At 36.1% G+C, this 18,557-nt stretch overlaps 1 protein-coding gene across 1 annotated transcript in view; it reads left to right on the top strand.

Annotated features, from left to right (window-relative positions):
* The window catches only part of EYS (eyes shut homolog), a gene marked incomplete at its 5' end in the record, with an annotated part of 1,535,590 nt that overhangs the window by 1,340,806 nt on the left and 176,227 nt on the right, over positions 1-18,557 (top strand). Inside the window, 1 exon segment of the mRNA XM_082729457.1 lies at positions 3,106-3,326. Coding sequence (XP_082585583.1) covers positions 3,106-3,326 — 221 coding nt within the window.

The raw sequence follows: 18,557 nt of genomic DNA, 5'->3' as shown, positions 1-18,557 counted from the left end.
TGTAAAGTATGGGACCAGTGAGGATTTCATTACTATTTATCAAATGTTAAAAAAAGAAAAACAAACAAACAAACAAAAAACCTCTTTGTTTAAGCTAGTTGATATTAATCTCATGAGAAATTCAAGAACTTCCATATAAGCACTACTCAGCACTCAATACTCTATATACTAAATATAGAAAGCTATATTAGAATTAAAGCCATATTAATATTCCTTTTTGAGTGGTATCCAGTGACAACCTCCCATATGCTGAATCTAGCAAAACAGCAAGGTTCTATGGCAGCATAAAGTGGAAGAGGCCTAGAAAATAAATAAGAAACTGTAAAAAAAAATAGTATTAAGTTTCTTGAATAAGGTGATTTGTAACAAACTTACATTAAACCACCTATTTGTAAGACACTGCTGTGGACTCTAAGAGAATCCCAAGATGACCATTTTGGAGGTCCTGTCCTAAAGGGATAAAAATATAAGAGACTCTAAGATCACAGATTATTATACTATTGGAGGGGAGGAGAGAGAAAGAGATCTTCTAACTGCAAAGAGATGAAGGATTGAGATATATACTTGTTCTGCCTTTTGATCCCCTTTGATTTAATGCCTCTAAATTTTTAGAAATTTTAGACAAATCATATGTAAGAAGTTATTTAAATAATCCTTCTTCCCAAACACCTTAGCCAACATCTCTTATTCATCCCTATTCTAAGACTTGATGTTTTCTGATTTTGAATTTGTCTGCATACATTTCAGAAAATATTAAAAACAAAAATTTGGCATCAACACCCAAAAGTCAATTCATTTCAATTATAAGTCATCATATTCTTGGCTAAAGACAAGTACACTCCAATAGTTATCTTAAGTAAAAAGTACATTAGAGTTACCTTCCTATTAACATAAAAGTTATTTAATTTCAGACAGATTTAAGGCTGTAAAACTAAACATTGAATCAAGATACCATTACAGAAATGCAGGTAGACTCCAGTGTCCAAATTCAAATTAAAACAGAATTAAAAAGAGATAAAGCAGCTTCTTATCTGTCTCCACTTCTGGTTTTTAGAAGTTTCTTCCCTTTTGCCTCTCTTCTTATTTTATTCCCACATTTTATAAAAGAGCAACTATATTCTTCCTTTAAAGAGAAAACTCTGAGAGGAAAGGGAATGTTCATTTCACCTAGTCATTTGTGGAGTCCTTTTCCCTCAGTCACCATTCATATTCTTCATTATCTTGATGATTCCTCCTTGATTATCCATGTCTGTTCTCTGTGGTTTTATCTTGTAAGATCATATCTTGATGTCAGACTCTATTCTCCATAGTCCGATTCACAAGAAGTTATTAGAAAAGACTTATTTTAAAGACCTGTCTCCTTAGGAATGATTATACACACAAAAGGCAGCTCTTGGATAATTAAGAGTCTGGGGATAGAGGACGTCAACCATTTTAATGGTTATCTATGTGCAGTCAACGGCAGCAGCTTTTTTAGACATTTCAGGACTCTAGCTAAGCTTGAGCCTCAGATCAGAAGAAATACAAGAGCCATCTACTTCATTGTTTGGGTGTTTTTTAATGGTCTAATAAATCATAGATAACTGTATAGACTTCCCCTCAGATCTGCCTACTGCTGACAGAAAAAGAGGATATTCTTCCATCCTCTATCAGTTTTGTGCTAAAACAGCACACTTGTCAAAGCTGTGAGAGGGTTTGCTGTTCCAGGTGTGTGATCAATACACAAAGATGTCAGAGATCCTCGGTGAGAGAGGGTCATGGCCTTGGAAGCGCTGAGTCTGCAAGTTTGTGATAGATCCCAGATTGCATTAGCAGTGAGTCACATACCTTAAATGATAAAAGGAACTCTGCAATAGTTTGTTAGAATAATTAGTATAAATGGGCTAACATATGAGAAAGGATGTGAAAACAAACAGACATATTCCTGTGCTGCATGCGTACTCAATACACCTTGAGACTTCTGCACCACGATGCCCAAAGTTAGTCATCCTCTGGATAACTACATAGCTGAATCTTTTATAGAATACATATACATAAAATTAAGAATGCCTTCAGGAGCAGAACTCGAGTCACTAAAAAAGAACAAGAGCTCAAATAATAGAGTTAGTTTGATCTATTATGGGTCGTGGAGATGCTTTGAATGTTCCTAGAATTGAACACGCTTCTGTTCCCTAAAAGCACATTTGCATCAAACCAGAACATATTAGTGTAAACATTAAGTGGCATTACTAAGCATTTCCCAGCTTCTCCTCCCCTTAGAGCCCTAATTTAATTATTTGGCCCTAGTTTTAGAATTCTTGCAATGATAAGTTTTCCAATTTAATGTATCTGTAATGTCAATGTAAATATTTTTCAGCTATCAGTTTGGAGTGCTTGAATGTGTTTTGGGGATAAGGACATCAGAGACATAACATGCAGAAATGCTGCTGCATGCACCTTTCATATGCCAAAAGCCCTGAAGATCAGGGTGTCATTACCAGTTCATCCAGAATTCTTTTGTAACTCATAAATTCCTGTTGGGGAAGCTACATTTTATATACATATAAATGATGAAAATTCAATTTATATGTTATTGAAGGGTAGGAAGAAAGATTAAGTCACAGTTTACTTTGTGCCAGTGGTTATATTGTCATTCTGGTCAGTGAGTAAACTCTGTTTCCAAGTAAGGTCATATTCTGAGCTACTGAGTGTTACAACATCCACATATGAATTTGGGGGAACACAATTCAGTCCCTAACAATAGTTAATTAACAGGCTCTATTTTCTTTCTCTGCCATTTGGTGATATTCACATTAAAATGCAAACACTTGAGTTCCAAAATACATTTCAGAGTAATAAATCAGCAAGTTTTTTTGAATGCTCTTTATTTTTTACTGTTTTATTAGATATTGTGAGAGATATAAAAGAAATGTAAAATAAGGGCCCTTTTCAAAAGTAACTTATCCTACTACCTAGTAGAGGTGACAAAAGTAAGCAACAATTACAACCTGTTTTACACAGAAAAGTACATTAAAACATGCATTATAGAACAGAGCATTCTAGGTCTTTGTCATATAATCTGCCCATACCTTATAAGATGTTTTCTTGGTGTTGTTTTTCCTATAGGTACATTTTGAATCAATGTTTCTTGGCCATATTCCAGCGAATATTAAGATCCATAAGAAAGCAGGTCACATTTATGGCTTCAAAGGCTGCATTCAAGAGCTTCAAGTAAACAACAAAGAATTCTTCATCGCTGATGACGCACTGAGTGGAAAGAACATTGAGAACTGTCATGTCCCATGGTGTGCTCACCATCTATGCTGCAACAATGGCACCTGCATCAGGTTAGTTTTAGTCTGTTGCTCTCCACCCTATATTCCATGATTCCAGGTACTTAAACAGAAACCAGTAGCATTTTCACCTGGTGATAAAAAAGAAAGGTATGGATTTCTAAGTTTGAATATGCATCACCTAGGTCATGCACACATGTGGTGAATACTCGTTTGTTTGTTCAAAGAAATTTATATATTGTGACTTCAATGTCAAGAAGTACCTGACCTCTGAAAATAACTAGGTGACTGGACCTGATTTTGGCAATTTCAAATAATGTGTTTGGCAATTTCAGATGGATCCAAACATAATTTTACTAATGGGCTCTGCTTTGGGGATATATGAATGACAGATTTTTATTCATTGATAATGGTTTTGATGCATTCATTTTTATTGTGATTTTCTTTTTTTTGCTTCATCTTCGGAAAACAAAAGATCTACTTAGATCTCTGAGATTAAAGATGGAGAAGAATGCTTACATCAGCTTCTTTTTATTTGCAATCTTTATGTCAAGGAGGAAAAAGCCTATATACCTTATTTTTCTTGAAATAAAGATTCATCTTGCCTATAAGCTGAAGAAGATTTTAATGAAAATTACTCTCTGCTCCACTAAAATGTCTTAGGTTAATCAACCCTGAGGAAGTCTCATTTGGACAGTGTAGAACATATTCCCAAATTTCTTTAGTCCTCCGAGAAATCTTTATTTCAGGGCTACAAATAATGACAGAGAGGATGCTAAAACACATACAGATTATATAAATTCAAGTCAAGGAAAAATTGACCAAATCTCACAGGAAATATCTTAATTAATTCACCTCAGCATTTCTAAGGGGCAAGCTATCAAGTAGCTAATAACTTCATAAAAGTAAATTTCTATATGCGTAGTGTTGGAAGGAGAAAAATTTTATCAATAGAGTAGGATAAGAAATTGGAGGCAGAGACGGGCTCTGAAAATAATCACTGGAATAGGAAATGAAAAATGAGAAAGAACCAAATGGCAAAGACAAGGAACAGAGGAATGGACAGGTATGATAAAGTCAAGGTGATATATTTACCAAACAATCACAGACTAACCTAATAAATTTGAAGAAAAAGTGTGGTTTAGTGGAAAAAAAGAATGTCAGCTCTTGGAGTGTCTAAAACCGTTTGCTTCTGATTAACTGTCCAGGTCTGTGCCTTGACTTACACATTTGTAAAATAACAACAGCAATATGGACCTATTTTGTGTAGGAAAAATATAACAGATGAAGTTTTAAAGGACTTTAAATAGTGAACTTTGAGTTTGACTGAAGATATCTTCCCTGGCCATGGTTATTTTTCTAAAGGAATCAAAACCAAGGCCTTATTTAATAAATATTCTGCTTTATCATGAACTCATCAAAGGCAATTTTTTTTAAAGATATAATAAGACAAAAATTACCCAACAAGATAAACTTCAGAACCTTGAAGGAAAATGAATTTTTGTGTAATCAAGTGAAATAGAAACGGGAAAAATGCTTCTCCTACAGAGTTTCTAATGTCTGAAATATTTGTATCTTTCAGCCTAAATAAATATTGTCAATGAGGCTTTACCAGTGATATAATGATAAAAGTGACAGCAATTATGTTTTCTCCCTTTCTATATGTGGTAAGCAGACTCTAACATAGTCCTCATCATCCCCTCTTCTTAAGTGTAGATAGGATCTGTGATTTCCTTTTAACCAATAGAATAATCAGTACCATACAGCGATGAGATGTCACTCCCATGATTAGGTTAGATAAGATTGTTGGCTGCATCTTGCAAGGAGACTCTCTCTTGCTGACTTTGATAAAGCACGAAGCAATTTGGGGAAGGTCCATGTAACATGGCTCTGGGAACAGCCTCCAGCCAACCACCAGCAAGGAGCTGAGGGTGGCCTCTAGCTGACAGCCAGTAAATACTGAAGCCTTCAGTTCTACAACTGCTAGAAATTAAATTTTACCAACAACCAAGTGAGCTTGGGAGTAGGTCCTTCCCCTGTTGAAACTTGAATAAGACCCCAACCTGAACAACACTGTGATTGAAGCTTGTGAGACTTATACAGAGGATGAGTTAAGCCTTACCCAAACTCTTGACTCACAAAAACAATAAAATAATAAATGTGTGTTGTTTTAAGCTGCTAATTTTGTGGTAACTTTGCTATGCAATAGAAAACAAATACACTCAAATTTTCTGTATAAGTGTCCACATCACCAACTCAGAGAAATAAGAGTTAGTTTTACTTTATAATAATACTGTCTGAGATACTGTAAGCCAAATACAAGTTAAATAAAATAAAGCTCTTATTTTCATAAATTTGAGAACCTCATATTACTTCCGGTTTTATTTTTTATTTAATATGTATTTGAAAATGAAAGTAAAGATAATTATTCTAGAAAGATAAATATAATACTCCTAGGCTGATATATACCTTATTTGTTTATTCTCTTAGATTTATTTCAACAAACATCACCTAAGGACCAAATAAGGGCTAAGGAGTATGTGAAACAAAGATGTACATTTGAGACACCATGCTGCACATAGAAGCTTTCACTCTAGTATGGAAGCTTTATCAACTTGTTAAGCCTTAGAGTGAATTTTCCCACCCAAAAAAAGAAAAAAAAAAAAATATATATATATATATATATAGTCTTCTGTTATATACATTATTTTGGCCTTCCCTATCCCTTCCTCAATCTTTCAACCTCTCAACCCTACTCCAGGGAAATCCACTCAAATGTCAACTGATTCTGGCAATCACTATTTAAGGTCTTCAAGATCTGTATGTGCCTTTTATTGTTAGTGAAATGGAGACTTGCTGTCTGTTACCCAACAAATAAAACACTTCCTCACATTCTATGAACAACATGATTTCTATCTTGATTGCCAGTGCTGAACTGCCAAAACAACTCTTTGCCTTATTGTATCCAGGACATGCTGGTACGTGGCAACCATGATTTCCATTCCAGCATCTCTTTATGCACACCAATACCATAATAACACTAGAGGTGGCTAGTTCCAAAATGACAACAAAAATAGACCTCTCTGGTGATGCAACATGGGTGGTGAAGGGGGTAGGAGAAGAATAAATGAAACAAGATGGGATTGGGAGGGAGACAAACCATAAGTGACTCTCAATCTCACAAAACAAACTGAGGGTTGCTAGGAGGAAGGGGGTTGGGAGAAGGGGGGTGGGGTTATGGACATTGGGGAGGGTATGTGCTATGGTGAGTGCTGTGAAGTGTGTAAACTTGGCGATTCACAGACCTGTACCCCTGGGGATAAAAATATATTATATGTTTATAAAAAATAAAAAAATTTAAAAAAAATAGACTTCTCAGAGGATCATAAGAACAGCCCCTAGGAGGTCAAAAGTTTAACGTAAGAAGAGCACAGATAGCTATAGGACTACAGGGAGGATGATCAGAACCAGAATGGTATCTTCACTCTTCCTTGTCCTGTCTAAAAACACCCTTACCCAACCATAATAGAGCATTCTAGCAGTGCATGCAGCAACTCATAGGGAGAGCTAGAATATGTACTGAAGGAGGACTCCCAATGAGGCCTTGAGCAGCTTCAGTCCACAGAGAAGAACACAGACCAAAGAAGTCAGTCACAAAGAACCATGACCAACTCCCTGCCCTCAGCAGATACATACCCATACTTGGAATGCATGGAACAGTGTAAAGTTTTCCAACCAAGAAACCTGGGAAAACTCTACTACTGAGCCATATCTTGACTTGGACAAAATGGATCTGAACTAGCTTATGCCTTCGGCAGCTCACTTCCCATCTGTGTTTTTGGCTAAAGCCAAAGGTTATTTTCTTCGCCATGCTACTGCATCGTAAAATGGATCTCTCCAAGATCTTCCAAATTTTCTTCCAACCCTTCTCACACTTCGGGCCTGTCAGTGTGCTGTCTGACTTGATCTCACTCCTGAGCCTACTTACTCAGGCAGACTTCTAAACTCTCCTCTTCTTTTCTCCTGGTTTCCTGTTTGTTTGGTTTATACATATTTATTTATATTACTATATAAATGTAATATATATGCAAATATATATGATGGAGGAGAATGTAAAATCAACATGAAAAATTGGGGGCACCTAGGTGGCTCAGTCAGTTAAGCATCTGCCTTCAAATCAGATCATGATCCCAGGGTCTGCTCAGCAGGAGTCTGTATCTCCCTCTCCCTCTGCTGCTCCCCCTGCTTGTGCTCTCTCACTCACTCTCTCTTTCTCTCAAATAAAATCTTTTCAAAAAGTCAGCATGAATTTGAAAACATGAAACTTCAAAAATTAAATACTTGTTGAGGGCTGGAACTGATGAGATACTTTGACCCCCAAGGTGTATGGGCTCACTTTGGATTATTCTAATGGGAAAAAGCTGAATAATTAGCATAGCTCATGGTGATTTGCCTTCTGAAACTGAGGTCGTCATGAGTCTGGGTTTGCTTTCCGTGGTTTTGTGGCACTAGCAACTAACTATTCTTAGAAATGAAATACAAATTATTCTTATGGATAGGGAATATCAATGTTTGAGCAAATCAATAAACAGATTTTATGCTTATAATGATTTCTAACTAGGACCCTATAAATTGCCAACCTGGTAAGAAGAACCATTCTTAATCTTTTGCCTCACTGAGTCTCTGGGATGGGACAACCAGGGAAATCTCAGATTTTCAGAATCTTCAGAAATCATCAAACCTTGTACCTCATTTACAATGTCCTTCACTCATCCTTCTTCACTCCTGTCTTTCTGGTGTGTCTTTTTTTTTTTTTTTTTTTTCATGTTTGTCACATTGTAGTCGATTAAAAATCTGGTTTGAGCCCACCACCAGCAGCTCCTTTTAGCAAACTGAAGTGAATCCTGGCTCGGTTACTTAATAAATATGTGAACTTGGCAAGTTAGCCAATCTTTTGGAACCTCATTTACCTCAGCTAGAAAATTGGGATCATTTCTGTATCAAGCAGGATTCCTTCCTTTGCAAATGCTAGGAAACTCATCCCAAACAGAATTTATTGGCTCACATTATGTGGGAAGTCTGTGGATTCCTATTCTAGGCATCTTTCGATTCATGACTTAAAGGCCATTCTAGGACCCAATTTCTTACACTCTCTTTCGATTCTTTAGCTTTGACTCCATTCTCAGACCTCGGGTGGTAGCAAAATGGCTATAGGTGCTTAATCTTCTACACCCCTTAGGTTTTCTCTCTTCTCCTGTTATCCCAGAAGAGGAGATTGGATTCAAGACAGCTTTCAAAATAGCAGAACAATTTAAATAAGGTATATTAATATTTAGCCTTTGTGGATCCAAAAAGAATGGGCAACGTGACCTGATAGAATTCTTTTTTTGTTCTAAAAGTTGTTGTTGTTGTTGTTTCCAAGTTATAGACCATCTGTGTTCAGAATAAAAGAGTCGTTATTACAAAGACAAGAAGTAAGCTTTTTACCTCTCAGCTTTCCTGTCTCAAGATATAAAGACACTAATTTTTTTAATGCCACAACATGTATGCATGGTAGCTTTACTTGAAAATGCAAATAATTTCTCATCACAGTTTAATTGTTCTAGTCCTGGGACTTTCATCTAAAGATTAGGAAATGCCTCCTAATGAGGTACATAAGAATCATAAGAGAGAAAAACTTTCAGTACACACACACACACACACACGTGTAATCTAATCCATGTCTCCTGGGAATGCATACCCACTTCTTCCAATATGTAAAGAATAATAGTGGTTTAGCAGGAGATAACCCTTAAAGAAGTATACTCTAAAGAAGAGTAGGATGGTAAGTGAACAAACATTTAGTACCATAGAGCTACACATTAGGGTTCATGAAATAAACCCTACTTATAGCTATTTATAAACAAAATCATCACTAATTTTAGTAGCATGGTTGATACAATTTACCATTATTAAATGCTGTCTCCACATTGTCTATGAAGGTAAGCTGCCTATAAGAAGACAGATTTCATGTTGAAAAGTATTAAGAGGAGTAACACTTCAACAGCTTTACTGAGCAAATGTCATTCTGCCCTGAGTATCATCACATGTTTCTGGATAGTATCCAACCTTTTTCCATTTTGTTATAAATCTGTGCTAGAATTTTCAGACCCCTGTGGTTGCTCATTTCAGAGAAATCCAAATTGCATGTAGTGAAATTCAGTTTAGAAAAGTGGTACAGAAGGGTTATTCTGAGTATCCAAATCTCTATGGACTTTGAACAAGCTGTTTCCAAAAGGGCATACGTAGGAAGGTTAGCAAATTAAACAGATAATATTTAAATCACTTTCTCCTTTCCATGCCAGATGTTTTAAAATAGGTTAAATAATAATGAAAAAGGAGTTCAGGTTTGGAAATATAAACTATACAACAATCTCACTGAGAATGTATGTCACTGACATTAGAGTAAATAATTATTGTGACATGAGTTTTAGACTTAGTCTTTATTTTACCAGGTGTTAAGCCTATATGAATATATTTTATCATGCACTGAAAGTCAATAATCCCCATATGTAAATGAATGTGCTTTCTGGGCCTCTAATTGTTCTCATAGCTTTTACTCATCACTAATCAATGCTACCTTCCATGTGATAGGGCGGGGGTCAGCAAACATTTTTATAAAGGTCCAAATAGCAAATACTTCAGACGTTGCATCTCAGCTTTTTGACTCTGCTATTTTAACACTAAAGTAGCCATTGACAATGTGTAAATGAATGGACATGGCTGTATTCCAGTAAAACCTTATTTACGAAAATAGGTGACTGGCAGGATTTAGCCCAAGGGCCATAGTTTGCAGACTCTAGGACAGCAGATGGATAAAATAGCTTTATTCAATTCATTGACCAAGAAAATCCAACACAATTTAATTTTCAATGTTAAGCAGTGTTTAGATGGATAAATAGATAGGAGAGAGAGAACGTGAGAGACAGAGGGGGATTATAAAGTATTGACTCTTGCAGTTATAGAGGCTAGGAAATCCACAATCTGTCCACCTGCTAGCTAGAAACCCAAGAAAGTCAGTGATGTAGATGCCAGTCTGAGTCTGAATGCTTGAGAACTAGGAGCGTTGATGCCAGGAGATGACTGATGTCACAGCTCAACAGTCAGATAGAGAGCAAATTTGACTTTCTTCCACTTGTTTTCTATTCAGATCCCCAAAGGATTGGATGATGCCCACCCAAGTTGGAAAGGGTCATAAGCTTTATGAGGTGTAGAAACACCCTCACAGATATACCCAGAAATATTGTTTAACCAGCATCCTGTGACCCAGTCAAGTTGACACATAAAATTAACTACACCAAAAAATCTAAAAAAAAAAAAAAATTTGTATTTCTTAACATTAGGAAACTTTCATTGTTCTCATTGTCCCATGTGAATAGAGATAAAAGTTTATTTCTTTCATTCTTTTCTTTCAATCCATGTTTTCTCATTTCATAGACATCTTTTTTGACATTATCTGATAAAAAGAAGTTTTTTGAGATTTCTGAGGTAGTTTTCAAATCATTTAGCACTTCAAAATGAGGTAGGAGCTGTAAATTGAATTTGAAATTGCGACGGTAACAACCATTAGAGTATAAAAGATTAGTGTATCGTGTCTTAGCTTTTCCATTTGTTCTGTAATGAGTGGCAACGCCCCCATAAAATGTTTGCTTGTCTTCATTGTCATTTCATAGTGGCATGTAGCTAGGCATCACCTGCTGAGATCTTTTAGTTATAACTCTATATCCAGGCCAGATTACCCCTAATCTAGCTCAGCAGTGTACCCTCATCTTTTGAATATCAAGGGGAAAAAAGAGCCTAGTTCAGATCAATTTCTAACCACACATTTAGACTAATAACATCTTCAAACATTTAATCCTTCATTTTAGTTGCTACACTTTCCGTCTGCAGTCAACATTCTTGAAATTGTACTCAGGATCTCTGTTTCATGTACTAATTTGTATTTGGTTAGATTAGCTTGCTGTGAACATCCAAACATCTCAATTGGAGGTAGCCCCTATTGCTAGAAATAAGGGTGAAAAAGAAAATATCCAACCAGGTTTCAGATAAAAATTTAAAATTGTATGTGGTTTTCCCCATTTCTCTCATTGTTTTAGTTAATTGAGCATTTAAGATATTTACCTGTATATCCTTTCATTAAAAGCAGTTTAAACTTTATAGGGGGCAAATATAAAAAGTTTCAATTTTCTTTTGTCACTGACATCAAACATCTGTAGGATCTCTCTTTACTTTCTCTTAATGGAATATCATGCAGGTTCCAGAACCTGCTATTCATATTGACTTATTAAAAGCATGGCTCAGCCTACTTTAGTTTAAACTTCCACTTTATACCTACTTTGGTGGTTCCAGGCCCTTCCCAGTTGGATAGTCCTCCAGTTCATGAATTTGAATGGAGAAAGATATATTCTTCCTGATGCTTTTCTTTCTATCTTTTGCTTCTAGTTTCTCCAGATTTGGGGCTGTCTTAGGGCAGAGGGATTTTATTGAACAAGATTCAAAGGTTTTCTTCTTAACTGGTACCATTTTGGTTCTGCATATTCTCCCTGCAACAGAAGCTCCATGCTAGATCTCTTGATACATGCACGTGTCAGTCTTCACCAAGCCCTGCACAAGGGGCCACACCATGGCCCCAGTTGCCTGAGGGAGGAAAAGTTATCTGACTTGCTTCTCCCAGCCTTCTACTTCACAACTCCTTACCTGCTGGTGTCTCCTTACCCAGTAACAGAGCTGGTTTACTCTGGAGCTAATGAAGCTTAAGAGGCCCCCACCTTACACATGTCCTTCTGAGACCTGGGAGTTGCTAGAAATTGCAGTAGATTGTTATAGTTCTCTTTCAGAGGGCAAACTATGTTGGTAGTCAAAAGTCATTTCCATGTAAGCATTTCCTGTGAAGAACCTGAAGAGATTTCAGAGAAAGAGGCCTAAATCTCTAAGCTTACTTGTAATTCACCAAGATTTCTTTTCTCATTGTAAATAAATATTCAATTTTATGCACAATTCTGTCTGTGCTTTTAAACCCTTTTTTGTTATAAAGGACCAAAAGTCATATAAGCTGTGGGCCCTACAAAATCTTGACTCACCTCTGCCCAAAAAGCAATCTTCTTTGGCAGGGTCCTGGAAAGAAACTCAAGGCCAATGCCAAAAGTCAGTTTTCAAAGAGTTATAAACCTGACTTTCACAAAAGTACATAATGAACACATGATAAATTTATTTATTTATTTCATTAATGAAGGAATGAGCACGATGGTTAAAGCTGGTTCAAAGAGAATTCAAGAGACTGAGAACATATAATCACTGAATGAATGCCAAAATAAGATTACTAGATTTGAGACGAAACTGGTTAGCACCCTACAAGGGAATAAAATGTAATTTTTGTGGTTTTCTTTTCTACCATTTTATACTCATTTGCTTCTCCAGCAGACAAAAATCTACAAGTTAGTATGTAATTTCAGAGTCTGGGCCTAATCATTAGTAAATAGTGAGCCAAAGAAAAGTGCATTCTTCCAGAGGATTACATAATCTTTAAACAGACCTGTTAAATAATACGCTAGAAGGATATTAATAGAACTTGCTGTTGTCCCTTTGTCTTCTTTCTAAGCTTTGAACTTTGTCTGAATACCAGTCACCTTCTGCATTACCAGGAGATGGAAGTCCCAGATACTCAGTTATATCCCTCTGCTTTCCTTAATGTTTAACAGGCTGGAGGTAATCATAAGCAAAAAAGTACTCAGAAAAATAGGCCCATTAAAGTCTCCCATGTTGTGAAAAGCAAATATACCAGTGCCATTATTAGGAGGAAAAAAGAAAAATACAGGCACGTTTTAGTGTTCCATATTACTTAGACAAAATGTATGCATCACAACAAAATATTTTGGTAACTTTTTAGTTTTTTCTCCTGCAATATCCATGTTTAGAAGTTATTTTAATCCAAGTCTGTTTGGTTAAATGAGATTTGTGTGTCTTTAAGACCACCCATCCATCCCTTCTTTCACACCACAAGCATTTGTGGAGAACACCTTTTATGTTAAGCAGTGTGCTGCATGGGATTTACAAAGACTAATAAGCCATGGAATCTTTTTTCTACATACTCTTTTGCTTATGGTAATCTCAGGTTTGTAAAACATTAAGGGCTGCAAAATAAAATGTAGTGGTTTTTTTTTCCATTTATGCATACAAAGTGCAGTCTTAGTTTAAAACAGCCTAGATTTCACAGCCTATTATTTATCTTTTTTATCTCATTTCTTTCCCCCATTCTACAAGTGTCAGGTATTGTGAAAATGGATTGATGTGGGGTCATTTATTCTTGCTTGGAGAGTGTGACTGAAGCTGCAGGGGTTTTAGTTGCTTATAAAAGTGGATCACATATTTGGAAAGCATAACTCTTACCAATGTAAGTGTCACAGGGTTCTTGGTAAAGTACAAATGCAGTTTAAATTGATTTTCTAACCACTTTTATTACTGCCATCCTTGAGTGCAGCAACAAGGGTTGAGCATTTGTTTTTACAGGGCAGAAAGCATTTAGGTCCTCTGCAAATCAGAGTTTCATTAAAGTCGTGATTGCAAATACAATTATATTTAAATGAGAACAAACAAGATTAAATGTGGAAGAAATTGTGTCATTTACACCAAATTTGAAAACTCTCAAAGAGTTAAATGTTTCAAGGTTTGACTAATAGAAAAGCCCAGTATCAAATTCCACACATATTTTTTACATCATATTTATGCAGCAAGGTCAAACAAGTAGGGGGAAAAAAATCTCATCTTCAATTTTCTCTACCCTTAGGTAATAATACATGGAGAACTCATTTACCCTGATTGATCTTCCTGGGCATAAGAGACCTCTCTGGCTTAAATCCCATCTGAAAACTATCTTTCCTTTCCTTTTCTTATAGAATACTAACAGTTTTTTTTCTCCTCTACTTCAAAGAACAAACAAACAAAATAGGAGATGTTAGTATGTTTTCCTTGCAAAAACTATTCATTAATGGGTTTTTAGGAGGGAATTATATACTAAAATCAGTTTGTTTTCTAACTAGAAATAAGTATTATTGTTTTGAATCTACATGGCTCACCACTTACAGATTTCATTTTGTACACACACACACACACACACACACACACAATTGGTAAATTGTCCTAATCATTAAGATTTTTACATGTAGTTAGATATGTAACTGTTAAAATTGTGTGAAAATCTTGACAGACAAAATGAAAACAAGCCGAAATGAAAGCTGAAATAAAATGTGAGATATCTAGAATCCCTTGGCTTAGGTTTGCAAAATGCTTAAAACAAGGAGTTTAAATAATTAATTTAGTAAGTAAACAAACCAATCTTTTTGGTTCAGCAGTAGACAAAATTCTTATGCCTTACCTTTTGTTCCTAGCCCATTTGCTGGCATACTATGTGTCTTGGGAAAATTGCTTAACCTTTTATACTAAGAAAATGAAGTTATAATTGTTCCCCCTGCCCTCCTAAATATCAAGTGATTTGGAGCCAAAAGTTAAAACTTGCTAAAGATGTAAGAGTATCAAGACTAGATGGAAAAACACTAGAAAATAAATTTGGTTATTGTTTATTGACATCAAAATGCAATTGTGACTTCAAGCAAGTATTTTCTAAGTAAACACTGCTGACTGTCACTGACCTAACAATTATCAAGTATTGCCTTTGTTTTGGAAAATGGGATAGTGGTGTTGCTCTGAGATAATTTTATCTCAAAATGATGTTAATACTTAAAATATCTTTGGAACATAGTTTTAGATTTCAGCTTCACAAATGGGAAAATGAAGTATAAGAGGGTTAAGATATTTGTTCAGGTCAACACTGATAATAGAGACAGGATAAATCATACTCTTCTAGACTTTAAGTAAGTGCTTTCTGTCCTAAGCTTTGCAATATAAATCAACTATTTGCTCCATCACATTAAAAAAGCTAGTTGTCCAAAGTTAGTGATTTGGTAACTATTTTCAGCAGTTCTCTGAACTATACTTAAGGGAATTATACTCAAGGACTAGGCTATCTCTAAAAATTATAGTTTTGGGTCTCCTGGGTGGCTCAGTTTTTTACGCGTCTGACTCATGGTTTCTACTCGGGTCATGACCTCAAGGTTGTGGGATTAAGCTCCATGTGGGCTCCACACTGAGTATGGGGTCGGCTTGAGTTTTTTTCCCCCTCCCTGTCCTTCCCCCTCTGCTCCTTCCCCCTGCTCACATGCTTTCTCTCTTTCTCTCTCTAAAATAAATAAATGAATAAAATCTCTAAAAAAAAATTATAGTTTCATCGCTTTGGACCAATCTAACAGATAAGAGGTCTCTGTGCCTTCTTCTCCTTACTCTTAAATATGCCACTAACCATTTCTAGACTTCACTTTCATCATTTCAGTAAAAAGGGATTAAACTAGACTGAACTTTAAAAACTATTTTTCAAGATCCACTAATAAGTATTCCTCAGGAAAAAAAGCTGAGGAGGGGCAAATTTTTCTAAGACAAATTCATAAAATGTCACATGTCCATTCCCTCTTAGAGTTTCACAGTGCATTTCAACATGCTAAGGAATTCCTGTAGAAAATAACCCACTTAACTTTACCTAATAGAAGTTTCTGAACTTAATTCAACCAAATAATGTTTTTCCAGGAATAGCTATTAACATCACACTGAACATTTTCTTTCTCAGAAGTAGTCTGAGGAAACGCTGTGCCAGATGAGACAAACAAGGTCCAGTGAGTGCAGTTTTTTTCTGCTTTTCAAAGATTTCCAAAATATAAGAATGTACAACAACTGGGAATATATGCTGAGTTTAGTGTGCTTTAATACTGAGAATCCTTTCTTCACACCTGATAAATTGCCATAAGCTTCAAGTTATTCATTGCTCTCTTTTCAGTCCTAGATTAATAGGACTTATGACAAAGACAGATCAAGTTTTATAGAACTGACAGAAAATCATGCCTAAATATTGGAGTTGTCTTGAGGTAGGAAATTATGTGGGCATTAGAACTATGAGGTAAATTTATACCTGAATACTTACCAGACTAGTTTCCTCTCTAGGATTTTTTTTTTTTTTCCTTCCTCAATCTACCCATCTAGACAGAAATAGAAGTTAAAGCCTCAAACCTGTTCTAGTCCTAAATGTGAGTCACAATATTTATACTCACGATCAGAGAGTGGCAGTTTCTGCTCCCAAGGAGAGAAGGCTGGGTTGAGGAAGAGAGAGTAGAAAGGAAGAATCAAAAGAATAGGGATTTGTGGAAGTGGAAAGAAAAGGACCTTTGTCTTAGGACCAGGACAGAATGAAGGGGACTTGCTGCCTAGCTGACCTTGAACATGAACCACCCACTGTCACATTTGGCAGTCCTTGACACTTGAAATTTCCTTTGAACAGAGAATGAACTACCATACACCTTATTCAAGGAAGTAGACATGAATGGAACCTTGGTCTCCAAAGGAGATGGGACTGCTCTGAGCCACTGGGGACTTCCCCATGAACCAGAACAATAATCTAGGTTTAACTCTCTTATCTGCTCTTCTGTGTAATGTGGGTACACATCCTTTCGGAGTTGGTTTGTTTTTTTCTCATTTGACTAAAGATCACCCAGACCTTTCTAATTCTAAATATCTAAGCATGTAAAGGCCCTTCCAATGCTATTGCTTGTAGTCTAGAAGTATATCATCTAATTTAAGTATTAAGGGATCTCTAAATGCATGCTGATTTAAATATATTAAGAAATACTTTCTTATTTTATACTCTACCATTGTGTATATTAAACAATGATTTCTGTGCATATAGAAGACAACTGAGAAAATCTTTTAATATTATGGCCAGATTAAAAATTCAGAGAATGCTAATCTGAGACAAATAACATTGACAGATAAATCATCAGTAACCTGAAACTGGCATAAGAGCTTACTTGGGTGTACCCAGAATGCAGTTCTCCAGAGTTGGGCTTTACTTTCTATTGTCTGATCTGTTTTACAGCTTTATAGAGGGAGAGGTTAACTTGTAGATTTTTGTCAAATGGAGGGAAGAATAATTTCTTTCTAATGGAAGAGTACCCTAAATGTTGCAGTTTATTGCCCTACTGGACATTGACTAGTTTTACATCTAATTGAGCAATCTTAATATTCCTTCTCAAATATTCTTCAAATTAGTTTTGATGTCTTACTGATTCTCTCATTAATGACCAAGTTAAATAAAACCTTGACATGCATTTATAATCTATTGGCATGCATAATTTCACTGGTATAAATTATACTTTATTAAAATTGCTTGTCTACTTTCCTATCCTTCATTATTTTTCTATAAAAGAAAGCAAATTAAAGTGAAGACCAAGTGAGGAAACAGTCACAATGGAGAATAAGAAAGGCAGTGTCAATCCTCTTGTCACTTCTCCAGCAGCAATGTTCTCCATCATCCCATAAACTAGCTGTCCTGGGGACCACAGCCAGCTCCTTGGGTATGAGGCCTTGCAGTTGCACAGGGAATCCTGTTCATAAAAGGGCCTTCAGTAGAGGGTTAATGGTATCAAAATTCTTAATAAATTATCTTTTATTTTGGCTCTTATTAGTGAAGTGAGATGAAACAACGGGGCTTGTGCCATGGCCTTGGAGTCCTGGAGTCCCACTATCCATAACTCCAGGAAAAGTTCTCAGTCACCTGCTTTCTCAAACCTGCCCCGATAGGGGCCTGGGCATGGGCACAGGAAGAGTTGGGGTCTGGTACATGACATGCCCATGTGCTGACCATAGGTCATGGTCCTGGAGGCCTGCATAGGCCTGCATTCACCCTGTGAGTAGCCTCGTGCCTGAGGAAGTGCAGCATTAATTGGCAAGTAAAGAAAAATAACAGCTTGAGAGAGACTGCTACAGAGAGTAAGAAGCTTTTTTCCACTCTTTGAAGTAGGGACTCTACATCTTCATCTTGACCTGGGTCCCACAAATTATGTAGCTGGCACTGTGAGGGTGAAGAGTAAGGGCTCTCAAAGACACACTGCTTGGTATCCAAGCTTCACACACTTGGAATGACCACTGCAGAGATACTAACCCAAAAAAGGTGTGAAAGACAAAGTTTTCCATTTATCATTGATCCTTACATCTTTGTTTTATTTTTATCAAAATGATATATCCTCAGAGAACAAAATAAATCCCAATAACTCTGCATGAGATTATTTAAGGATCCATAATAATCCTTTACAGGGAATCCATTACAGGGAATATGCAAAGTATTTATCGGTCTCTATTAGTTAACACAGA

The sequence above is a fragment of the Mustela nivalis genome, assembly GCF_964662115.1.
Source record: "Mustela nivalis genome assembly, chromosome: 5".
NCBI lineage: Eukaryota > Metazoa > Chordata > Mammalia > Carnivora > Mustelidae > Mustela > Mustela nivalis.
Note: the sequence above shows the minus strand (reverse complement) of the source record. Positions and strands in the feature narration are given on the sequence as shown.